Below are 27161 nucleotides of genomic sequence, written 5' to 3'. Positions count from 1 at the left end.
GAATTGAAGAGGACAAATTGGGGCAAATATTCGTAAATTTCCAATTTCGATGAAATCGTTTTAAAAAGTCTAGGAAAACAACAGAAAGGGAATCTGCCACCTGGGCGACTGCCTTAAATGCAGATCAGTATTTATTTATTTATTTATTTATTTATTGATTGATTGATTGATTGATTGATTGATTGATTGATTGATTGATTGATTGATTGATTGATTGATTGATATAGTCGTAGGTGCACAATAATCCATTAACGTTGACAATGTTCGCTAGGGAAGTTCCGATGATGTTCGAAGAGGAAATGTAGACATTCTGACATAATCATTGTAGTACTGCATTAACATAAGAGAGACGCTGGAAATTTCTTAAATGAGGACAAGTAACGTACCCGAAGTGTGATTACTCTTGTCGCATTTGAGTGTGATACAAAAATATATTTTTGATTTATAAAATGAAGGAGAGTTACTTTGATGTGCGAAAAATAACTTCTTCCACGCATTGCTTGTGTGGCTTCGTCTGTGGCCGCATTATTGCATCTCTGAAGCTAGGTAATGTAGGCCATTGCCATGACTCTGAAGGTCGTCACTGAACGGGTCGGAGTTCGTTTGGCATCGCTTTCAGTACCTACACTAATAGACGTTTGAAAGACAAGAGCTGCAAGAAAGTAGCGATTAGAGTGAAAGAAACTGAAAAGCAATTGATTATGGGGGAATGTAAGACTAAAAAGGACATTATTCGAATACTGTGAAATTACTCAAAAAATGTCAGTTAAGAAAGAGATAATGAATTCTACACAATTGTTAAATTATTGAATACAATACGGAATTGATTGCACTGGAAAGAACTGCAAAATTTCGTATTCTAAAAACTATGTGGCAAGAGGAAATAAGAAAAAATAAAACAAGCATTAACGAAAATAATTACCGTACCAGGAGGTTTAAATATATATTACATGTAGCAATAGATAATGTTGTATCGTAGTGGCATTATTCTTTATTCTCACGTTAATTATTGCATGTGAATTGAATGAGAACATTCATTAATTCATTGAATTCATTCAAAAGGTATTTTCTAATTTTCAGGCGATCCAAAAGTAGGGGATGGAAGTATTGTACTGTATTATATATGTTCCAAGAGACACCGAACTGCTCGACTTTTGTCCCGCAGACTCTCACATCGTCGTCGTCATCAACAGTCGCGAGTGTGATGTAAGAACTCACTCTGTTTACGTCGACCTACGTACATTAGTTAGGCTACTCCTTGACTTCGCATTATTCCAGTCCTCTTTCTTCCAGATCCTGTTTTATTCAAATGATCCAGCTTTTCCTTGGTCAGTCTCCAGATTCCTCACATTCCAGACCTTTCTGCACTCATTTCCTTGCTTCCCCGGTTTGGTCCGTTCTCTCTAAATGTCCAAACAACTTTAATCTTGATATAGTTACGACTTTTTTATTTTTTTAAATGTTAAAAACATTTCTTAGCAGACAAAGTAGCGGCCCCCATACTATGAAAAGCGTAAAATTAAGCAATTTCTTCAATTGTGCCAAAAGTTGAAGGGCTACAGGGCCCAAAAAGGTTTCTAATTGTGACTCTTGGATAGCTCTATCAAACTGAAAAAAAAAAAATTAAAAATCACTTAAGGTGTAAACGTAGTTCCGGAAAAACAGCCCAAAACCACTTGTTTCTTTACTCGTCTTATTTTTTTATTCAAATCCTAGCCAAATTAACTTATTTACTTCATTCTTTCTGTAATGTGTTCCTTGGTTCAATACCCTCAGGCGTTTTTTGATTTTTTTGAATATAGTTATAAGGGCTTAAGCAAAACTCTGCATTGACTCATATTAGCCCGTAGTGGTGGTTAAGTGAAACAATATTAGCGCTCGTAGTGGTAGAAAAAGACAAACTGCTAATCTAATTTTCCGGATAACTATGATTAGAAAAGGGTTGTAATTTTTAGGAACAAATAACGAATATATTATCATACTTATTATATTTTATTTACCTAAAATTCGTAGCTCATAACACTAGGATGTTTCGAAGAATGAAGGTATCGGCCAAAGTAAGGGAACAGTGTAATAATAATAATAATAATAATAATAATAATAATAATAATAATAATAATAATAATAATAATCGTATGGCCTCAGGTACGCTGAGCAAGCATTTTAATTTGACACCATCTGGCTGCTTGCTCGTCGATTTTGACGTCCTGTTTTACTCTAGGCCTACTAGATGGCAGAGTAAATGGAATCTCTCTTGGGCGTCTATAGCTGAGTTTTAATTAATTTTGTCGGATGAACACCAAATGTGTCACCAGAGTTCTTTTACATGCTGACATCGTACGACATGGAGTGTCGAATTAACTTTTCTTCCACCCTTCAAAAATCCGACTACCACTGCCAGGTTGGAACACGTTATCTTGGAATCCGAAAGCCGACACTCTACCACTGATCTACGGAGGGCGTGAAAGACTGGCTAGGCCTCGACACCTAATAACAAGAGGTGACCAAGGGAGGTCGGGTAGGATAGATGAAAATGAGGACCCTGGCGCAAGTGGAAACAATGCGGTCGCCAACCCACGCTTCCAAGTTAAGAACCCCTGTGGTCCCTTTAATCGCCTCTCACGACAGGCAGCGGATATCGTGAAGAACTCAAAATACGGTTGTGTTTAAGTCTTATGTCGGGAAGTACCGCGGGCCTGCTCTAACCAGAAGAACAAGGCAGGAAAGGTCGGACACTTCCAATGAAAAAGGAAGAGGAAGGTCACCAAGACCCCTTAGGGATTGCAAACCTAATACTGTTCGGTTAAGGGGAGGAAGCAAATTGAGCGAGAGAAGCTTCTCCATCCCATGGGGGTTACCATAGCGGAGAGCGAGATTGCTTGTGAACTGTCTCGAGCTGGGGGTTACCATAGCGGAGAGCGAGATTGCTTGTGAACTGTCTCGAGCTTCCATTGCTGTGTGAGTGACGCACAAGAGTCATAGCAGACGAGCATTTTAATTAACTTCTCGGCGTCATCACGCGAGTGCAATGCCAAGTCTGTGGGTCGCGCATTACTTACGACTTGGTCCGCCACTGCCTTATCCGCTAGCTCCAAAAGAGACCACGGGGCCAACCGTGCCTATACTAACACAGTTGGTTTTGATCAAGCAAGACCTCTAAACTACTTTTTGTGTCAAGGCGTCATCAGTATGGGCGGATGCTGTTGAAATGTCGTTTTTGCTTTAGAACGTTGCTCACTAGCATACAAATGAATTCGGCGATAAAACAAACGATAACAATACCTTTTTATTTTGCATTGTTTTGTATTTTTGCCAATTTGGGATTATCAGTCATTATTTCAACTCTCAAGAAGGTTTTTTTTTTTTTTTTTGCTAGGGGCTTTACGTCGCACCGACACAGATAGGTCTTATGGCGACGATGGGATAGGAAAGGCCTAGGAGTTGGAAGGAAGCGGCCGTGGCCTAAGGTACAGCCCCAGCATTTGCCTGGTGTAAAAATGGGAAACCACGGAAAACCATTTTCAGGGCTGCCGATAGTGGGATTCGAACCTACTATCTCCCGGATGCAAGCTCACAGCCGCGCGCCTCTATACGCACGGCCAACTCGCCCGGTCAAGAAGGTTTTAGGTGAATATAGAGAGCAGAGATAGCAAACCTTTACCAACTACCGTGTCAATTAAGATCTTTTGTATTGCTTTTTACTGTCTGGTTTGCCATTGGTTACTTCTCTATAAAGTCACCATAAAACCCCCTCATTTGACTTCAGTCAGGTATTAGATGGCATTACATATACATCCCTTCGACTGAATGTTCCATGGTTTTATTTTGCGAACATCACTGAACATTACATTTTTTAAAACAGGTACATTTTAAAAATAAGATATATTTTTGCTTTAACGTAACACAATTTGTAAAAAATGTGGCCACAAAATTAACTGAGACATAACTTCTTTACTAAAGTGTAATGTTAATATATGCTATGTTGCTAGTCACAGGCCTGTCATAGGATCGCTATCCCTGGTATAGACGTTTGAAGAGTGTTTAGATCATTTTAAATGTATTTTTAATGTATGCATGTATACTTTCTTGCCAACTGATAACAGCCCACATGTGACAATATAAAAACATATGAAATTTTCTTACAAATGATTACATTTGCTAAATATGCTTCCTGACCAAACAAATTGAGGAGGATTTGTACCGTCTCACTCGACCCTACAGCCAGTCATTCACCCCCCGCGTATCTCAAGGCCAAGAACAAACGGAAACGAGAACTGATGGGAAACAACAGTTAAAATATAACTTTCCCCTTCAGTGCAGAATTATCCTCCCTAGTAGTTCTGTGCAAGAAAAATGCAAGTAGTGAAACCACCACAGTGTATCTTTAATTGAGCTAGTGAATGAATTTGGAAAAGACGTGTTTATATCAGATGGGCGTGATTTACTTTGTAAACAATGTGGTGTTAAAATGAGTGCGGAAACGAAGTTTGTTGTGCAGCAACACATTACACGAGAAACATATCTGAAAGCTGTAACGAGTGTTCCCAGCTTCTTCGGGGGCAACGTGCTAGCACTATATCCAACAAATCATGTCCAAGAAAATTACGATATAATTATTTCTGTTGAATAGTACAAGGATATATAGTATAACGTGTAAAACTATTGTTACACAATCACCAAAATTCAGTATTGTAAATCATTATTTTTAAGGTAATTTTATTAATCATTTTGAGTGGCGTTTAGATCAACAACACCCCCCGTCCCCTCCGTAGTCATGAGTCATAATTTTCGAGAGAAATGGCTGACAATCAAATCAAATTCCTCTTCACCACGAAGAAATCTTACATCATGCAGGAGGGAGAGATGAGCTTATTGTCAACGTTAGGGACCCAATAACACACCTCAAAAATATATTTATTTTTAAAACAAAATATCGGAAATAGTGCACCATTTTCCGTACATTCCGAGTGAAAAGCCATCGCCATCCGCTGAAAGTTCTTCTTCTTCTTCTTCTTCTTCTTCTTCTTCTTCTTCTTCTTCTTCTTCTTCTTCTTCTTCTGCTTGGTTCTTTGTTGGGGTCGGCTTGCGCACTGTACCCCTTCGGTATTTGCTTTAATAGGTTGTTTGAATTTTTTTATCTCTTTGTACACCTTCTCTTTGCTCTCTGTTATGTTTATATTGAGAGTACTTCCTAATTGTGACTTTTATTTGAACTTTTAAATATTACTTTGTACCACGTTGATGTTATTTAAATATAATTGAAGTGTTTTTAGAATTCGTTCTTCTGAGATTCTTTGGGGTATATACTATTAAAGGGACTAAAGCTTTTGTCAGACTAGGTTAAGTGGTGATGAATTATAGGGTTAAATAAGAATTATCTGTTATTATTTTAATCTTGGATACTGTAGGAGTGGATACAAGCAAGGTATATTGGCTGGTAGGGGTTTATGATTGTCTATTAATTGCTTACAGAATTTCGTACGTTGAGGCTTATAAATTGGACATGAAAAGAATAAGTGATTTGCTGTACCGACATCCTGTTGGCATGGTCATATGTTTGAGCCGTCACTCCCAGAATTCAACACAGAATTACCAACTAGCGAAAAATAAAAACAACTTTGCTGTAGGCCTTTGAGAGGCTCCTGAGTTGATGTGCGCAGACCAATGTACACACCTTGGAGTGTTGAGGCAGCAGTGGGTACAGAAGTAAGTGCTAGAAAGAAGCGCGGCGCGCTCTATCAGTCTTGTCTGAGGGGGAATATATATTAGCATGCCACTGTACGATCAAATAGTTCAATGTACGAAGGGTAAACGTAAACACAGTCACCAACAACCCCAATAACTGTGATCGTTCATTCAGTACGCTAGGAAAAGGAAACATTCCTACTGTTTGTTTACTGGTAACTGGTGGTGGAGAGAAGTGTGATCACAATTGCCGACTTCCAGGTGCGATCATTACGTCCTCCGCACTCCGACGCTAGCTGTATATTCACTGCCTTCTGTAGGTATCATTCCGTTCTAAGCCTTCTGACAACTTACAAATAATTCTCTCGCACTCTTTTCCCATAGATTTTAAATGGGAAATTCACCACTTCACCTCGCCTAAACCTTTGCACAGATCTCATTGTTCTCTTCGAGTGACATATGTACATGTTTATTTTCATACCTCATCCAGTTTTAAATTCAGCTACTTTCTCAAAATAGATCTCACAGGACAGAAAACTATATATACTTTTGGTGCATTTATGATTGTATTCTTGAGGAGCTGAAGATTTTAAAATGGGTTTCTCCCCATACCAATGAATACTGCAGTTCTTTGGGCACATTGCAAGACAGCCAGGAGAAAACAAGAGAAGTTAATCATGGAAGGGAAGGTTGAGACCACGGGGAAGAACTGCGACCAGATGGACAGGACAAGTGAACACTGTCATCGGTTTATCTTTGCAACGTGCCCTGAGGAACACTTAAGAACGTAAGCTACAGCAGATATGTGACCAGCAAAGCCAGTGGAGCCACGACACTCAGAAATAAGTAAATCGATTAGTGATGATGATGATGCATATTTCAAGAGTCATAAAAATCGCAGCACAAATTATTCATATTCTTTTCTCGATTTTTGTCCATCTTAGGACCATATAAATTAACCCACTACATTCATTTCGATTTGTTTCCTGCTTCTTTTCCAACAGTTCTTCGTTATTTCACTGTGTTTCTTTCCTCCTCTCTTCTGCCCAGATGTTATTGCTTTCCTTCTTTTCATTCTCGTGGGAACCCTCGAAATATTTTATCGATGTCCTGAAAGCTGTTCTGCCCTGTTCTGAACTCTCTTTATACTTTGTATCCACTGACTGCCATTTTTACTCTTGCCCTTCGGTCAAGCAACTCAACGTTGAAAACTTCCAGGGATATGAGCAACGAATTTAAACTAAATAAAATATAATTAAGTATGAGAATACATAGTTCATTTATGCCTAAAAATTACAATCTTCTTAATCATCGTTATCCGGCTGATTAGATTAGCAGTCTGCCTTTCGCTACCACTACGAGCGCTAATGTCAGTCAATGCATTGTTTCACTCAAGCCCTTATAACTACATTCGGTGTGGATATTTTTCAAAAAAGTCAAGAAACGCCTGAACCAAGGAACACATTACAGAAAGAATTATGTAAATAAGTTAATTTGGCTAGGATTTGAATCAAAAGGAAAACGAGTAAAGGAAGAAGGGACTTTAGGCTGTTTTTCCGGAACTGCATTTCGGCCGGAAGTGATTTTCGAAATTAGTTTTTCTTAGTTTGATAGAGCTATCCAAGACTCACAATTTGAAAACTTTCCGGGTTCTTTAGCCCTTCAACTTTCGGCACAATTGAGGAAATTGCTTAATTTTACGTTTTTCGTAGTATGGGGACCCCTACTTCGTCTGCTAAGAAATGTTTTCAAGATTAAAATTTGTTTTGTGAGTTTGGCATTGGCCGTGCGGTTAGGGACGCGCAGCTGTGAGCTTGCATCCGACAGACAGTGTGTTCGAACCGCACTGTCGGCAGCCCTGAAGATCGTTTTCCGTGGATTCCCATTTTCACACCAGGTAAAGGCTGGGACTGTACCTAAATTAAGGCCACGGCCGCTTCCTTCCCACTCCTAGGCCTTTCGTATCCCACCGTCGCCATAAGATCTACCTGTGTCGGTGCGAAGTATAACAAATTGTAATAATAATAATAATAATAATAATAATAATAATAATAATAATAATAATAATAACTCTTCTCTTCCTGACCATATCAGACATTATTTCAGCTTAGTTTTGTAGAGGTCTTCGTCCTGTGTCTGAACTCCCCGCTTTCAGTATAATAGGCCCCAGAGTTTTCTTAGAATTTTTCTTTCCTTTTTCTCTAGCTCTTCTATTTGTCCTGTTTTGATGGAGAACATACACTCTCTGTAACATAGAGACATTCTGGCTTAATTACCGTGCTGATGTTAGTTTTAATGGAGAGACTCTTCTTATTATAGGTTAGCTGGTAAGCTGCTTTTACGTGGGTGGATCAAAAGGTTAGTTGCACTAACGCACTGCAGCAGCACGCTGCGTGTCGAAAACGTGGGCACAGCGGAGAACGGGACAGACACTGCCTACACGTCTCTTAGGCAGGTCGCTCTGGTGTCTCGAATAGCGGCCAAATGCAATGGCACGTCAACTGGACGTTCACTCCAAATATGAGGTGCGTGCGACAATACGATTCCTATGGGCCAAAAGGAAGAATTGCACGGACATCCATCGTGAAATTAGTGCTGTGTATGGGAAGCGGGCCATTTCCCGGCAAGGTATCGTAAAGTGGTATCAGCAATTCGAAGCCGGACGCACGGATATCACGGACAACCATCGCGAAGGCAGCCACGCAACGTCCAGCACCCGTGGAAAGGTCAACAGTGTGAATGCGATCATTAGACAGAACCGGCGCATTAAACTGAGAGAAATCGCGACGCAGCTGAACATGTCGTATGGCAGTGTGTTCGCCATTGTTCACGAGGACCTTGGATATCGTAAGCTGTGTCAAAGATGGGTCCCACGTCTTCTCACCGATGAGCACCAGGGACAACGTTTCCAATCCTCCCTGGCATTTTTGCAACGCTATGCCGCAGACGGCAACGGGTTTCTGCGGCGAATCGTCACAGGCAACGAAACGTGGGTCCACCACTTCACCCCCGAAACGAAGAGAACATCAATGGAATGGGTGCACCCCTCATCACCACAACGAAAGAAGGCCAAGGTTCAACCTTCAGCCGGTAAGGTTATGGCGACAGTGTTCTTTGACATGGACGGTTTGCTGCACGTGGAATTCATGCCGAAAGGAACGACGATCAACGCGGCGTCGTACTGTCAAACGTTGCACCGGTTGCGTAAAGCGATTAAAGAGAAGCGCCGGGGGGAATTGAGTTCTGGTGTGATTTTGTTGCACGATAACGCAACACCTTACAAGGCCCGGCAAACGAGAGAACTGCTGCAGCGTTTCAAGTGGGAGGTCTGGCAACATCCACCCTACAGTCCCGACCTAGTGCCATGTGACTTTCATCTGTTCGGTAAGCTCAAAACGGAGCTCGGTGGTCGACGTTTCCAGACCGATGAGGAGGTGAAGGCCACTGTCTCCGAGTGGTTGCAGAACGCTTGAGGAAATTTCTATGCATCCGGGATGGACAAGTTGGTTGTGCGTTCGCAGAAATGTTTGGAGTCTCTAGGAAACTATGTGGAAAAGTGACGTTACAGTGTATGTCGTTATAGTCGTGTTGCTGTTGTATAGGTGGTGTAATAAATGGCCATAACTGGGAAGTGCAACTTATTTTTTGATCTGCCCTCGTAGTTTCCTCGCTCTTGATTTATTTGCTTCTTTCTCTAAACTATTTTCTTATTATTATTATTATTATTATTATTATTATTATTATTATTATTATTATTGCAGCACGGAATTAGTAAATACAATTGTGCATTCGTTGCTCAGTTTTCAACAATCGAATTCATCAACTCGACATTGAAACACAGTGTGAGTGTTGGTCAGTAGCAGTAAGTAGTTTTTGTGTACAACCACTGTCCTTCAAGAGGGTTCGATCCCGGCTCAGTTCGGTGGTATTTGAAAGTGATCAAATACGTCAGTTTCGTGTCGCTAGGTTTATCGCCACGTCAGAGAACTCCTGCAGGACAAACTTTCGGCACCTGGGCGTGTCCGAAAAGCGTAAAGTAGTTAGTGGGACGTAATACCAATAACATTATTCTTTGGCTACAGGCGCGTTTAGTAGCATCCTCCCCTCCGGTATTACGTAGAAGTGGTAGTACCGCCCACCACCAACCGCGGAATACAAGTCCCCATTCGTCTTCCAAAATATTAAAAAAATACTACGTACCCCCAGGTCTAGCCCCCCCCCACTACAAACTGTCATATGGGCATCCATGCTAAATATGTACATACAAGTGGGCTTAAAATGTTCAAAATATAGAGTAACATTTTATAAAAATAGTGTAAATAATGAAAATAATATGTAGGTTATGGATAAAATACCGGCCGCGCCTCTTATCGGGTTCGAGGTCCACTCAGCCTACGTGATTACAATTTATTGAGGAGCAATGTGACGGTGAGATGGCGGACCCGGGCTAGAAAACCAAGAATAACGGCCGAGAGGATTCGTCAAGCTGAACACACGACATCTCATAACCTGCAGGCCTTCGGGCTGAGCAGCGATCCGTCCTTCGGGGCTGTTGCGCTATGATATTTGGTTTGGTTTGAATAAAATATTCATACTTATACAAAGATTTGTTGCTTAAACAAGAGCCGACAAGGCCAAAGCAAGGAAGAAAAGAGTAATTCTGCACAGAGCAGAACTTGCTTTGCACATTTGAAAGAAATACCAGAATCTACGTCACTTTCAAACATTGCTGGAAATAAAATACATTTTAAAAATTTCCTGACAAGAACATCTTTGAAACAATAAAGTATGGAACCTATTTAAAATAAAATGTTAAATTATGTAAATATACTTGAGTTTCCTTGTAAAAACATGTACAAATGCCGGAAATATGGAAAATAAAATATGGTTTTAATCACTACAAACATCTTAATTCGTAAACGTACGGAACGAATTTATTGTAACTGTAGCTAATGTAAATCTGTGAAATCTGTGAATAAATACCGTGCCTAACTAGGATTCGAAGCCAGTGCAAGATGGATGTGATGGAGATCCGTGAAGTGCAACACTCGTCTTGTTTCGCAACCAAGTGATAACCCAGATTAGATTTCACCAGTGTCGGCAGATGACACAACAAACAAATCATGAGGCGGCTGGCCTTGACTGCCGCTCAGCCCGCCAGGACAGGCCACGTGATTGCTCATGGTACGAGTCCTACGTTGAATAAAAGTGCATTTTATAATAATAATAATAATAATAATAATAATAATAATAATAATGTCCATCTCTGTAATGTAGCGGTTACCGCTGTTGGCTGGTGTGCTCGAGGGTCCCAGTGCGATTCCCAATACTTCCAGAAATGTAAGATTGGCAGGAGTGCTGGTATATGGGTTTTTTTTCGTGGCTATTTCTAGCCGAGTGCAGCCCTTGTAAGGCAGACCCTCCGATGAGGGTGGGCGGCATCTGCCATGTGTAGGTAACTGCGTGTTATTGTGATGGAGGGTAGTGTTATGTGTGGTGTGTGAGTTGCAGGGATGTTGGGGACAGCACAAATACCCAGTCCCCAGGCCATTGGAATTAACCAATGAAGGTTAAAATCCCCGACCCGCCCGGGAATCGAACCCGGGACCCTCTGAACCGAAGGCCAGTACGCTGACCATTCAGCCAACGAGTCGGACGGTATATGGTTAAATAGGTACATGCAGCTCACCACCATTGGCGGTTTTCTTAATAATAATAATTCCGCCTGCAGTTGCCACTGGGTGGATTGAGTAGCTCAGTAATTGCTGTTGAAAGTGGAAAGACTGAAGTACCTTGAGTTGAATCCAATAATGCTGAGAAGTTTACCGTCTTAACACGTGTCAACAAGTTTAAAACAGCCTTCCGACTCACTCGAAACATATATAACCAAAAGCCCATCTCTCGAAATGCAAAAGTTCGACCTTATCAAACTGTAATTAGACCTGAAGCATTATATGCAGCAGAATGTTTAACACTTCGAACACATAGCCTGCTTGAAGAACTGGCAATTAAGGAAATGAGGATTATCTGAAAAATTCTTTGTCCCAGCCTCAAAGATGGTGTTTAGACTTCGGAGCAACTTAGAAATATACACCCACACTGAAAAGATATTAAACGTAATAATCCGAAAGAGAAGGATAATATTTTACGCTCACCTTTTCAGATTACCAACTGAAAGAATCTGTAAACGTTTGTTATCCTACTTCAGAAGTCTCAAAACGATTCCTCCTTGGTTGGTGGAAATCGACAAGGATCTTTTAAAATATGGAATCCCAGAAACAGACATTCAACGCCGAACACCACTCAAACACAAACTTATACAGGTTCATGAAGAAGTCCCAACTCGATTGAAGCATGTCAATTCTGATGCATGGAAGAAAGCACACTTCGAAAGGATAAAAAACTATTCTATCGAAAAGAGTCAAATGGCTCTTTAGTTAAACCATTTAACCCAACATGAAATGACGTGACAGCCTGTAGAGCAGTCCATTCATTAACTCCCTTATTATCCTCCTATCGAAAAGGTGCACATGAGGAACACATTTTAAAAAAAAATTGATTTCCATTAAGGCTGGTCATATATATTTTATGGGAGGGTAAAATCACTGTTTCGACTTCGTATATGCCTAAACCCCCAAACCAATCCGGGATTTAGAAACAATATTGACCCTAATACCTACCCAAGGAGAGATTTAAAGTTTGATACAAATATATAGTTTCCCAGTTATAAGAACTCAACGAAGGGACGAACAGACTAATCGACAAAAAACTCTTTAAAAAAGTCCGCTCGAATTTGACTGAAAAATGGTCCGTTAATGATACCGCCCTTATTAATCCTCGTATCGAAATGATGCACATGCAAAAAGTTTTAGAAATTGATTTCCTTTAAGGCAGGTATATTTCCATAAAGTTTGGTTGTGTATATTTTGTGGGAGTGCAAAATCACGGTTTCAGTTTCGTATAAACCCCCAGTCAATTCAGGGATTTAGAAACAATATTGGCCCTAAAACCTACCCAAAGGACAGGTGGATTGAAATTTGGTAGAAATATATCCAGTAGCTTTCAAGTTGTAAGAACTCTCACAAACAACGAAACAACCAAACAGAAAAAGAGACACTAAAGCTAAAAAAAAAAAAAAAAAAAAAAAAAAAAAAATTACGCAGATGGTCATTATTACACCTGGAACGGATAATGAATGAAAATTTCGCCAAAATAGTAAATGTACAGACACGGTCGTTCCGATTTATTTATTTATATATATAAAAGTATAACGTGGATCCTTTTGAGAGAAAATCGAGTATTTTGACCTCTGGAAGAGTGGTTCACGTTAACCAGACATCACAGCACTTTTTACCCATTGTAACAAAGCAGAATGTCCACCTATACAAGAACTTTTTCCTTATTTTAGATACGTACATGTCTGGGAAATATTTGACGCGGAATGTTGTTTTTAAAGCTTCGTCATGCTGTCAGCAGCAGCTTGAGAAATGCTGAATACATCAGGAATAAGATTACAGACTTTGAGACTTGAAATACTCCATTAGTTGCGCATTAGACTTGGCGCCAGGAAGGTGTGAGATTTCGCAAGGGTTGTGACATTTTACGTATTATAATACATTATACGAAGGATCTTCAACGAGTTATCGGTATCGCTTTCTCATACAACTAAAGAAATAAGATAAAGGGTCCTAAAATCAGGCAGCTAAAACTTTCCCAGATGGCTTTTCACAAGAAAATAAGGTTTATTCAAATTAATGTACGGCAATTAAAGGGGGTGAAAAATATGCTGAGAAAGAAAAGTCTACGTACGGTACAAACAGACCCATCATGATATACGCATTGGACATTATCTGGAAACACCTATCGAAGGACGACCTAGCTACACTAGGAAGAGTGCCATGTTCTCCCTGACAAAAAACGCTCCTTCGAGACACCTATGAACTCACAAGGCAACTGTTCTATACAGAAGAACTGCGATTAAAAATGGCATTGCTTTCTACGACACAATAAGAAGATTTACATCAAGAACTGTAGGATAAAAAAAGCGAATATATGGATAATTTTCACCAAACAGACGACATGATGAGGTCAAAATGGATGAATTCTGACTACGAACTGCGGCATACGATAACGCGCTTCTTATTAAATGTTCAAAATAAACATTGAAAAGGGGCAGGCAAAACAATATGACTACGACAGGAATATCAAGACGAGTTTTCCGACTTACTTATGACGAATGCTGCGGAGCAGCGCGGGTCATCTAATAATAATAATAATAATAATACACCTTAATTGCCTAGCATTTGCTGATGGCATTGCTATTCTATCCAACAACAGACAGGAATCTATCTAGTCTGTAGTAAAACTCCATGAAATAGCAGCCAAAACAGGACTCCAAATTTCTTATGGAAAGACAGCAAATACATGGAAGGGACTAGATCAGGTTTCAACAGTCAACCTTTAATCAATAAAAAATATGGAAATATCACTCAAGTGGACAAATTTAAGTATCTAGGTGAAATTATTGATCCAGCACGGTTAAATCAGCAAGCGTACAAAGAAAGAATGGAAGCACTCGGAACAGATACAATAACAGAACTATATCACCGAGCTCGATAGCTGGAGTCGCTAAAGTGCAGCCAGTATCCAGTAATCGGGAGATAGTGGGTTCGTACCCCACTGTCGGCAGCCCTGAGGATGGTTTTCCGTGGTTTAACACTTTCACACCAGGCAAAACCTTAATTAAGGTCACGGCCGCTTCCTTCCCATTCTTCGGCCTTTTCTATCGCATCCTCGCCATAAGACGTATCTGTGTCGGTGTCAGTACCCCTTGCATGTCCACGAGGGATGAACTAACTCGCTCTCTCGTCTTGTGAGCCCAAAAACATATCCATAACTCTATAGTTATTGTGTCGCGCACACAATGTAACAGTGGGATTTTTGTCGGCTTGAAAGTAAACACAAACTTCACCCTTTAAAGAAACCAACTACACGGACAGTGAACATTAAATTACAAGCATTTAATGCACTCTCATTTATCTAGATCTAGGGTGCGTTCCTTTTACCCGGAGGTTCCGGGTTTGATTCCTGAGGTTAGCTATTTTTTTTACCAGGATCTGAGGCTTGGTTTGAGGTCCACTCGGCCTACATAAGAACGGCGAGACAACCAAGAATAATCTCATAATCAGGGCTGCAGGGCCCTAACCAGCACTAGAAATACAGTGTAATTCGAATTTGACTGTACGCAATAGAGTCTGTAATGATAAGGTACGAGTTGAATAAGATCGTTAATTACGACATTCTCGACATCTCACTACGCAGTTAGTCTGATGGATGATGACGCAACACCAGTCCATTTATTGCAAATCGTCAATATTTTTTAACACGTAGTGTACGTAAAAAGCAGTTGAGGAAAGCAATTCGTCATGGGTTCACTTTGGTGAAAGTAGAAGTATTAAATGGCCAGTCCATGATGGCACCACTTCATGCGGCTTAGCATGCGTGTACTCCAAACCGTATCAAAATGCGTTCAATATAGGCCTTATTTACATACTTATCTAGACTGCCGATGCTAAGTCCGTGGTCACCAAACACTATTACAGGACTGAAACATACAGTTTTTCATTATATTAATACCTGTAAATTTTATTTTTTGTCATTACTGGTTCATGTTATCACTAAACTCTCTATCATTGACAAGTTTACGCAACGTAAACAATACTGTACATATATAAGCATGTTTTAAGTGATTTGATAGAATCTGAGGATGTTCTTGTAGAACGGAACATGCCATTCTTTGTATAATATTGTGTAGTCTTACAGGTATGTTTATAGTGTTATTATTTATATTGTAATTGCAGTGTGTTTAACAGACTGAAGAGTTTTGTTACATTTTACAAAATGAACAGCATCACCTCCGCATCGTGTATACAGACGCTACATTCTTTAGTAAAACTCATGAATTAAAATGTCAATACAATATTGAAAAAAATGCTGCGATGACTGATAATGAAGGTGACGCTAAAAGCAGACGCCTGTTTAGAACTAATTTACTGCAAAAAGAAGCATCCGAAGACAAGAGCGAAAATATAGTACCGTAATTTATATTACAATATTTGTTTTGGGTTCGTTCGAGTCGAATGGTGTATTTACTGAAACGATCATGACGTGGCAAATTCTTTGCCTATGACGCGAATCGTTTATTGTTTACCGGAAACATATCAGCAGGCTGGGCGAATAATTACGACATCCGTTTCCTCTGTTGATCCCTAAAGTCCATGAACTAGGTCCCTGCGGGTCAAGCCTTTCCTGAACCCCTTCATACATCCAATGTATTACTGGCTGGAAGGCCCAGATCCTATCATCCTTCAAGGATAATGATTCCACACTTCACTTTAGACCTAATGTGAGGTGTGTTACTAACTAGTTCCTAGGCCCCTCCAACTGTAGTTGTCTTACAAATGTCATGCCGTAATAATCGATTACTTTCTACGGTAAAAACATGTGTTTTTCCAATGATACTACTGTAAGAGAGGGTTAATCGTATGAGGGGTTATCGGCTAAAGATAGTGAAGAGAATCGCTAATACAAAACAACAATTGGCTGAAAATGAAATGGCGTATGGCTTTTAGTGCCGGGAGTGTCCAAGGACAAGTTCGGCTCGCCAGATCCAGGTCTTTTGATTTGACACCCGTAGGTGACCTGCGCGTCGTGATGAGGATGAAATGATGATGAAGACGACACATACACCCAGCCCCCGGACCAGCGGAATTAACCAATTATGGTTAAAATTCCCGACCATGCCGGGAATCGAACCCGGGACCCCTGTGGCCAAAGGCCAGCACGCTAACCATTTAGCCATGGAGCCGGACAACAATTGGCTATGGAGGTCGTATTGGAAACATGAAATAGATTTCACGCCTCCACTAACTACTTTTGCGGTTTTCGGAGACGCGGAGGTGCCAGAAGTTTGTCCCGCAGGAGTTTTGATGTTGAAAACATTTCTTAGCAAGGTAGGAGTCCCCATACTACGAAAAACGTAAAATTAAGCAATTTCCTCAATTGTGCCGAAAGTTGAAGGGCTAAAGGACCCGGAAGGGTTTCAAATTGTGAGTTTTGGATAGCTCTAACAAAATAAAAAACAAATTTCGAAAATCACTTCCGGCCTAAATGCAGTTCCGGAATAGCAGCGTAAATCGCTCGTTTCCTTACTCGTTTTCGTTTGGATTCAAATCCTAGCCAAATTAACTTATTTACATCATTCTCTCTGTAATGTGTTCCCTGGTTCATTACCTTCAGGCGTTTTTTTTTTATTTCTGAAAAATGTCCACACCGAATGTAGTTGTAAGGGCTAAGTAAAACTCTGCAATGACAAATGAGCGCTCGTAGTGGTGCTTAAGTGATACAATGCATTGACTCACATTAGCGCTCGTAGTGGTAGAAAAAAGCAAACTGCTAATCTAATCGACTGGATAACGATGATTAAGAAAAGGATTGTATTTTTTTTTTTTTTTTTGCTAGGGGCTTTACGTCGCACCGACACAGTTAGGTCTTATGGCGACGATGGGATAGGAGAGGCCTAGGAGTTGGAAGGAAGCGGCCGTGGCCTTAATTAAGGTACAGCCCCAGCATTTGCCTGGTGTGAAAATGGGGAAACCACGGAAAACCATTTTCAGGGCTGCCGATAGTGGGATTCGAACCTACTATCTCCCGGATGCAAGCTCACAGATTGTTATTTTTAGGAATAAATAAATAATTATATATATATATATATTCTCATACTTTATTATATCTTAAGTAGCTAAAATTCGTAGCTATAGAGCGTTCCAACCTTAAATTGCAGTACAGCGGTAATGGGATAATTCCGTCTCTTTCCTTCTCCCATGTTTTGCGGGTAGCGCTGTCCTACTCTAATGCAGCGGGTTTGCCAAATATCCGTAAATCAGAATGCTATCGGTTAAAATGGGTGAATATCGTGTTATGTACAGAATTTCAAGGCGCATTTGATGCCGTTAACAAAAAAAATGTAAAAATAATAATTTAGTGTGAAAATGGTAATATAATAGAAAGTTTCGCCAAATGCAAAATCTTCTTGCATAGAACTTATCATGTCATAACTCCTATTTTATATTCTTAATTTTCCTAATTTTTTCACTGCTGGTAAAGAAACATTTCAGCTCGATGTAGATAAGTTTATTTTTAAATTCAAATGATAACAAAATGCAGTATATGCGTTTATTTTCAGTCATGTTCAGGGAACTGTATGTGCAGGCACGAAAAAGTCAGTCGCTGGCCAGCGTCTTTCGTATTGAATTTGCACGGGGGGTCAAAGCGAGGCAAATGGTCTTCAGATATGGAAGTTATTTTTAAAACAATCCCGAAGTTCTTATCTTGCTTAGTTCTTAATTTGTGACAGGAAGAATATCTCCTTGAATTTTGATTTCGCGCGTGACTCGGCTGGCTGTCTGTCTGGCTGGCTGAAGTTCCGGTAATGATCTCCCAAACATGCACTTTTAACATTTCCAGACAGTCGCATGCAGTTCAGTGCTCATTTCGTCAGTAGTGTGTATAATAGTGATTAAAAACGTATCAGTGACATATGTACAATTCTTGAGGGAAAGTGTATTTCGTTTGTGTGGTTCGTGAGTTCGTGCTCGTGCGTGGGGATCTACTTTCGAAGAAAAAGTGCAGAAGGATCATGGCGTGGTTAAAGCAAAACAAACGGTCTTCGGATATGGAAGTTATTTTTAAATCATATCTCAAGTCCTTACCTTTTTATCTCTTAATTTATGACAGGGAGAACGTCTCGTTTGTTTACGTTTCACGAGTGACTCGGCTGGCTGAGCTGTTAAATATACTGACAGCCGTGTGCAGTGGTGTTCGTTTAATCAGTATTATAAGATTGATTAAGATCAGTGATATATAATATTTAATGGCATGTGGCCTCCGAAGAGGCCGAGTGCAGGTCTTTGGAGTTGACGCCGCACAGGCAACCTGCGCATCTATAAGAATGTGGCCCTACTTGTGATGAATTCTAATGCTGAAGATGGCACACACACACCCAGCCCCCGAGCCATTGGAATTAACCAGTGAAGGTTAAAATCCCCGATCCGGCCGGGAATCGAACCCGGGGCCCTCTGGACCAAACGCCAGCACGCTAATCATTTAAGCCATGGGGCCGGACAAGATCAGTGATAAATGTATAGTTCTTGAGGACAAGTGGATTGTGTTTGTTGTGTTTGTGTAGTCTGTGTAGTTGTCAGTTCGTGCTCGTGCGGGGGGGTTCTTAGTTCGAAGAAAAAGTGCAGAAGGATGTACAATGGATCGTCAAATTAAAAAGAAACGTTCCGTAGGTAAACTCAGGGGAAAATAACGCAATATTATAATGAGTGTCCTGGACTATTTTTTAAAGACTATGAATATGAGCAGCGCAGTCAGTGAAACAGCTAAAGCTACAGGTTGTTCCGAAAGAACAATCTATGCTATAAGGAAGGAACACACACATGGTCCTTTGCGAACTCCCGCAAAAAAAGCAAAAAGCAAAAAAAGAGAAGGACGGCAGAAAAATGCAAGGAAAATTAAATATGATGAAATTGTGCGAAGTGGAGTACGTCGGGTGGTTCACTCTCTTTTATTTGGTAACATACCACCGACACTGAACGTGGTTTTGAGTCGGGTAAATTGAAGAGATTCTTTGCCACGATTTTCCAAAACTACGATGTATCGCTTCTTACATGATATAGACTTCAGTTATTTAAGACGGGGTAATAAAGCAGCTTTCATTGAAACCGATGAAATTATTAATTGGAGGCACAGATATCTCAGGGAGATAAAACGTTTGAGGGCACAAAATGAAGCTATAATTTACACAGATGAATCGTGAGTAAATACTGGGCAGACAGTGACAAAAGAATGGAAGGATACGACAGTGAAAAGTGCACGGCAGGCCGAAGGGGCGAGTTCGGGACTTAGACCACCGAAAAGCCGAGGACCGTGATTTGCCTTAGTCCACGCGTGTAATGAACATGGTTTTGTTCTAAATGCTGAACTAACATTTTTATGCTATAAAAACATAAGACAATTGGGCAAATTACGTGAACGAAGTAAAGAAAAATGAAAGAGATTTGTGGCAAGCAGACGAATTACAGGACGATGTCGACGATGAAAAGTTTTTAATACGACTTTCCTCATCGTCCGGATCATCCTCAAGTTCATTTCCCGAACCCGGTTCATCCAAAGCGGGAGAACTGTGACGCCCTGTTTGAGTCACACTCGAGCGTGATCTTCACGAGTCGATTTCGCAACAGCGCGCTCCATCTACGCTGTACTGCAATTTAAGGTTGGAACGCTCTATAGGATGTTTTCAACATTGAATTGCTTGCCTGAATTTTACGTGCCAGTAAATCTGCCGACACAAGGCTGGCACGGAACCAGCTCGGCCACTTGTGGTAGAGAAGACGCAATGACGTAATCGACGAAGAAAATGTAAAGTGGGGCTCCTTATTAGCGCTCCCGGAATCCAGCGTTATCTTCACGGAACGAGCTTTATGGAGATGTATTCCAATGAGATGACAGAAATAGCGCTCTGATAACACATTAATGGAGAGAACTTACCACGAGAAACATCTCTGTTCTTCAATAGGTTGTTGCTACCCAGAGGAGATAGACTACAAAACCGGCGAGTGGAGCTTTCAGCTTTCAGAAAAAAAAAGTAACAACGTAACTGTAGAAGTAATAAACCGCAATGGAAGATAAAAATATAACATCGTAATATGGCACAGCTCTTTTGAGGCACAGTTGTGTGTACCCTTATAACTACATACCAGCTCTGCTGTCATTCTTAAAGACCTGGCAGCACCGGGAAACGAACCCGGGCCACCGAGGACAGCAGGTAATAGCGCTAACCGTTAGCTACGCAGGCGACCGACTGCATTAAACACTTATTCTTTAAGAAATGATTAACACTGTCTGGGTTTGTATTAAAATAATAATAATATGTCTGCCTCTGTGGTGTACTGATTAGTGTGATTAACTGCTACCCCCGAGGTCCGGGTTCGATTCCCGACTTTGCCGCGAAATTTGAAAAGTGGTACGAGGCGTGGAAGGGGTCCACTCAGCCTGGAAGGTCAAATGAGCCTAGATGGGGAGGTGGGGGTTCGATTCCCCTCGAAGTGGTTTTACGTGGTTTCGCACTTCTTCTCCAGGCAAATGCCGAGACGGTACTTAACGTAAGTTCACGGCTGCTTCCTTTCCTCTACCCTTGTCTATCCCTTTTCAGCATAGCAGGTGAGGCCGCCTGGCGAGGTACTGGTCCTTCTTTCCTGTTGTATCCCCGACGAAATGTCTCACGCTCGAGCACGCTGCCCTTGAAGTGGTACAGGTGGGATACCTTGCTGTGTCCGAAGGAAAAATCAACCTTGAAGATTAAACGAATAATGAAATGAAATAATAATTTTATGTGGCTATTCGTAGCGTGGTGCAGACCCGAGGGTGGGCGGCATCTGCCATGTATGGGAGTTGTGTGTTGTTGTAGTGGAGGATAGAGTTGTGTGTGAGGTGCAGGAATTTTGTACAAACACCTATCCCCGATCCTTGGGAAATAACTAAGGTTAAGATCTCTGACCCGGCCGAGAATCGAACCCGGAGCACTCTAACACGAAAACGCAGTAAGATTATGCTTCTATTCCAATGAATTAAACAATTTTAATGAACACTGTAAATTACGAATAGGCCCACTGTTATGTGATTCAATTCCCTAAGTAATGTTTTATTTGGACAGTATATCTATGAAGACTATTTTAAGTGTGACACTTTTCTAGTGAATATTTGTTTTTATGTAACTTAATGAACAGATAGTCAGAAAAACATGTTTATTTGCAATCTTCGGTGTTTTAATCATGTACTGGCTGAAGAAGTCCCACAACGGGAACGAAAAATGTAACATGAACTGAGCGATTTATAAATGTTAATATTAAGTTAATGATTTTAAGAATCTGAAGTGGTAGGTCTACTGAACAAGGTGGAACCAAAATAATTTCCTTTCAAAGTTACCGTATGAAGATGCACAGCATCTGGCTCAGCAGAATCCATCTTGGCAGGCCAAAGCCCTAACTGGCTGTTGTGCCTTCAATTGCTATTGGTTTTAAATATTATTTCCCCCAGGAGTTCCTTAACGTGCCACAACCAACATTTAAATACCCTCAAGTGTTACCGATGATCGCACCAGATACCCTGACAACCACTAACCGACTCACAGTGGAGTATTTCACTTCAAAAGTTGGTCAAAATTATTAAATTAAATTGGTTTTATAAACGATATAAAGTAACAATTTAATGTGCTTACGCACGAACAAGAAAATCCACTTTGTAAGTCCTAAAATGGAGTAGTATTCGTCTAGTTCTCTCTCTTCTTCCTCTGGATTGATTTCCTTCTGTCATCAGTTGTACTCTAGGAACAGAAATTTTCTAGTTCACATATTTAATGCTTAAAAAATAACACAATAAAACCACTGCTTTATACGACGATTAAATGATAGCTTGCATCATACAGAACATAGGTTCTTATTTAAGAGTTATTTAACAATAGCGTAGACACAGCAGTATTCAAACGAATGTTTACGGTGCTGTTAAGTCACTAACACGTGCCTAGCGAACAGCTGCTGAATTCAGACTGGCCTGTATGGCTTCGAGTGGAGGACATAATTTACCATACCACTATCAGAGGACGCAATGGTAATCTACCTTTCTGTATGATTTACGATTTTCATTCTTAGTCACCTTTTGAATATAGATCGTCCCTGCCTGTCGTAAGAGGCAAAAAAACCGCCACTTGGGAGCGTGGGTTAGCGACCACGGGACCCTTAGTTGAGCCTTAGCATTGTTTCTACTTGTGCCACGTTCCTCATTTTTATCTATCCTATCTCACCTCCCTTGTTCTTTTCCGACCTCGACGGTGCTAGGTTCGCCCTTCGTGGTCCTCGTCTTTCTTTGGCCGATATCAGTGTCAGACCCCTTCCATTTTTCCCTGTGATTAGTACTAGCCCGATTCCCAGCCTCCTCACTCACTCTACGAAGAGAAGGCAGCAACAGATACTGCTAACGTACGCTCTTCCATGTTGTGAATTTACTGAAGAATGGACTGTGCTGGCACTCAAATCCGAACCTTCCCTATGTAATAGCCATTCCGGCTATATCTAGAATTGTTGGACTGAGAGTCAGTTGAACACAACACAATCAAATTACAGATCAGTCAGAAACAGTGGAACTATGGAAAACATTACAAGTTCCGTTCCTCTGTGGAACATGTCTCAACGTGTACGCTCCATGTTTCCGCCCCAAGCCAGCCATCATACACACTAATTTCAATTCCTAGCAGACTCATACATCTTCGTTATAAAATGCCATGCCTTTCAGCATTCATCTGCAAGGCTCTGTGAATTAACTAGGAGCCTCCACAATCCTCTATTTGCAAGTGTATCTCTGTGGCCTCGTTCATTTTTCACATCTCTTGCAATCTGCTTTACGGCGCACCGATACAGATAGGTCTCATGGCGACGATGGGATAGGAGGCGGAAGGAAGCAACCGTGGCCTTAATTAAAGTACCTCTACAGCCCCGGCATTTGCACAGTGTTAAAGTTCGAAACCACCTTCAGGAATGCCGACAGTGGGGTTAAAACCCTCTATCTCCCAAAAGCAAGCTGATAGCTTCGTGATCCACGCCTCTTTTCATTAATATAACTTATAAGCTTTTAAGTCTTTCGAACACTTAGAACTCTGTAGCTGAGTCGATACTGAAATCTTTAAAAAAACATTAAAACTGAGTATCCCTCTTCTTATCTTACCCTCCACTGACGAGTCCATCATTCACATCACGTGACCCTACCGCCGAAGCCGATTTATGAATAATCCATCGAGAGCATGGTTGCCGAGTTGTAGTTCCCCTTAAAAAAGCCTCCACTATAATTTTAATCCATCGAGTTTATATCTACCTTACCCTTTCTCTTCTCATTTAGAGTACCGTACCCTCCTGACATTGTTTCCACCTCTTTGTATCATCTTATAGTGTACCTACATGTGAGCAGTGGCGTGACGTGAGATTTCCTGTTTATTAAACATTTTAAAACAGCAGATATCTTGGGCTAGCGTGGCTGCCTCTTGCCCGGAGGCCCCGGCTTCGATTCCCGGCCATGACAGGTATTGTTACTTGTATTTGAGAGCTGGTTCGAGGTCCACTTATCCTTTGTGATTACAACAGAGAACCCATATGACAGTGAACTCCGGTCTAGAAAACGTGTCACCTCATAATCTGCAGGCCTTCTGGCTGAACAGCGGTCCCTCCGAAGGCCAAGGCCCATTAGGGCTGGAGTGTTTAGTTTTTTAGTTAGGGTTTTAGTATTTTTAAAACAAAATCAAGTCTGAGAATAATAGTAATAATTCCTTGATATTACGATATGAACCGCCGAGGCAGATACAGATTAGCTTCTCCAGTAAGCCAAAGCTGCTGGCTGCCTACTTCAGTTTGTTAGCAGCTTGTAAATTCGCCCAGTGTCATTCAGGTTTTAGTTAGAATTATTAACACACTTATCGCTGATGTCACAGTAACTACGAAATCGTGACTTGATGGTACTTCTTTCTGTACACGTAGCAGGCTTTGCTTGCTTTCATGTGATGTGTCTTGGGTAATCCTCAAGGATTTATCGTTATCGTCAGAACACAACGTAAGATAATTATCCAGAGCTGGTTTCATAACCATTTACAGGTGACTCTGGCGCATTCTTCTCTCTCTAGGTCCTCCGTGTCTTCAAATCCTATGAAAATTTTCTAATTTACAATATAATGAAAATAAAATGCTCATTCACCTGTCACATTGGAACCAATAAATAACAGCTGATAGTGTTAGTGGTTTTCGATTCCCCTAACTTCGCGGCACATCATTACTCTGCGGGAGTGGTTATTTTCTTTCGTGCGCGTGACGTAAATGGAATCACCAAGTATAAGACTAGGGTAGGCACCGCAGAACTTGATAAAAGGCAATTTCCCAGTATTTTCCTGCAGAGAATGGTAAAAAGGAACAAGAAAAACAAAGAAAACACACACGGGATTTCAAACTGCAAACCTTCCACCTGTCTTATCGAGCAGCAAAATTCGACTACCGGTATTCAGTAACGAAGCTGGGTAGCTGAAAATGCATATGACTGATTCCATTCTGCACTTTCAGACATGCCCTTTACTTTTCACAAAGCGATATGGTCTTCCACAATAAAGGACTGCGAAGTATATGTATGCACTACATCAGAAAAATGTCAGATCATTATTAAGTATTATCGGAATACTTGCTTTCCGCTAATATTTCCAGTAAACTTACTTATCCCAAACACCTAATATTATGCGACATTACAAAGGCACGATAGGTATTGTTTTGGTATATATCGAAAAATCTGTTCATATACGATGTACGGCATTGACTTGAAATTTGGCCGAGATATTTTACTCTGAATTATTAAAATCAATTCTTTTCTAAATTCATCTGCCATTAAAAGGAGTGTTAAATAATGAGAAAAGGCCGTTGCCATGGTTACTAAAATGTATCTGACGCTTTGACCTCCTGCGCAGACGGCTCCAACTGACGTTACCATCACGCTTCAATAAACTAACACCGTAAGGGAGATTTTCGCCTTTGTTTTAACCTAAATAATGTAGTTCTTAAAAATCTGCAATAGTGCAGATGCAACCTTGAACTCGTGGGTTCGAGTCCCACCGTTGGCCCTCGTGGCCAATCCATTACACATTCAAGAATACCACAATAAATCGAAGTGGCAAGTGTACAGGACTGATAACCTCGGCTCCCCACGTTTTCGAATGTAAAAGCAAGCACTTAAAAAGGTTCTAACACCAGGTCACATACACATGAGATAACAATCTTTTAAAAATATTTGGCCAATAGAAAAATAGGCCGTCATGACAGTGTTACTGAATGATGTGTTTTATGAGTGACATCGAGATAAGATTAACCTGTTAACCATCTGAAGATACACATTTCGGGATTACTTCAGGAAAGTTTTGCGTATAATCCGGGCTGAGTAGCTCACGCGGTACAGCGCTCTTCTGAGTTCTCCTGGTGCAGTCCGGTGTTATTTTAAGGCGTTCAAAAACGTTAGCCCCGTGTCGATAGCTTTATTGGCACGTTAAAGAACTCCTGCGCAACAACATGCCAGCACCTCGGCGTCTTCGAAAAGCGCAAAACTAGTTAGTGGGACGTAAAGCCAAACTTCATTTTTTTGCGTATGCGAGTGCATTTACACTCCCAAAACTTATTTAAGATGAGGGTGGGAGGGGGCAACGATCATGTTTTAATATTTTTTCACAAACTTGTCCATTATAAATTTCGTGTTTTTCTTTCAAAAGATCAATTTTGAAAATAATTTTATATAATATGAATTTCAGAAGATGAACTTGGTCTCTCTAGGGTTTTTTTTTTTTTTTTTTTTTAGCTGCATGTATCGAATCTCACAAGTTCTTTTCATACATAAAGCACTGATTTCAGAACATGATCCATGTCCATCGGTTCTGAACAATTCATGTGAAATACAATTTATAGTTTTTCCTTGTTTAAAATATATGCGATATGGGACCACAACTGTAAATCTGCGCCTGTTTACACACAATTCAACAACGTGATTTTGACAGAAAGAATGCTGTCACGGGGAATCGAATAAGGATAACCAAGCTCTTGAGTCGTAACTGCTAACAGTTCTTATTGATGGAGAAAGTACTGTACATGACCTTAAATGATCGCGAAGTGCTACATTTACAAAGCCGAGTCAGTCTTCAGATAACCTCAGCAAGCAGTCGCAAGGCGAGATCAATAACAAGAGAATGCATGAGGGCTCACCTGGGGGTTAGAAACCAATATTGTGTCTTGTGGCTGCGGCATCATACTCAGTTACACCGAACACAGTCCCAATGAAGAATTAGTATCAAGACTGTCGCTAGCTAACAACTTTCCTTAGTGACTGGTCGTATATAATACTTCTTGACACACGCGTCACGATATTCACATGTTTCGAAAGCACATATTGTCACAGATATCACACTCACGCACTTGGACGCTCTACATGCTAATAAATTGCAGAGACGCCCCACTTTTTCCAATTTCGTAATGACGGCTCGCTCCAACACAAGCGTTCGTTGCACTGGCTCTGCTGCAACTGACGGCTCCGTGTCCACAATCCGCCTGCGCGGTCCGCATTCTCCTCGCTTGTACTATCCTGCCTGAAACATTTTATCTCTGTACTGTTAAAACATAAAACATCTTGAGAAATGACTGGAAGCGTGCTTGCAACCAAGTAACTTCCGACAATTACGCGTATTGCATTCTTGTGACGAGTGACTTGTAAAATATTAATACATACACCTGCAATATGCCTGACTCCTTGGCACAATGGTGAGCGTAGGTAGCATTCGGTTCAGAGAGCCC

At 40.7% G+C, this 27161-nt stretch overlaps 1 protein-coding gene across 2 annotated transcripts in view; it reads right to left on the bottom strand.

Moving 5' to 3' along the window:
* The window catches only part of p130CAS (Serine_rich_CAS and FAT-like_CAS_C domain-containing protein p130CAS), a 202600-nt gene extending 175724 nt beyond the window's left edge, over window positions 1–26876 (bottom strand). For both annotated transcript variants that reach the window (XM_067146668.2, XM_067146669.2), the window contains exon 1: window positions 26577–26876. In XM_067146668.2, the coding sequence (XP_067002769.1) occupies window positions 26577–26621 (45 nt within the window). In that variant the 5' untranslated portion in view covers window positions 26622–26876. The remainder of the gene's footprint in view (window positions 1–26576) is intronic.
* Window positions 26877–27161: the final 285 nt, after the last annotated feature.

Source organism: Anabrus simplex, chromosome 1 (assembly GCF_040414725.1).
Source record: "Anabrus simplex isolate iqAnaSimp1 chromosome 1, ASM4041472v1, whole genome shotgun sequence".
In the NCBI taxonomy this organism is placed as follows: Eukaryota; Metazoa; Arthropoda; class Insecta; order Orthoptera; family Tettigoniidae; genus Anabrus; species Anabrus simplex.
The sequence above is the reverse complement of the archived record's forward strand: the minus strand, read 5'-3'. Positions and strand labels throughout refer to the sequence as shown.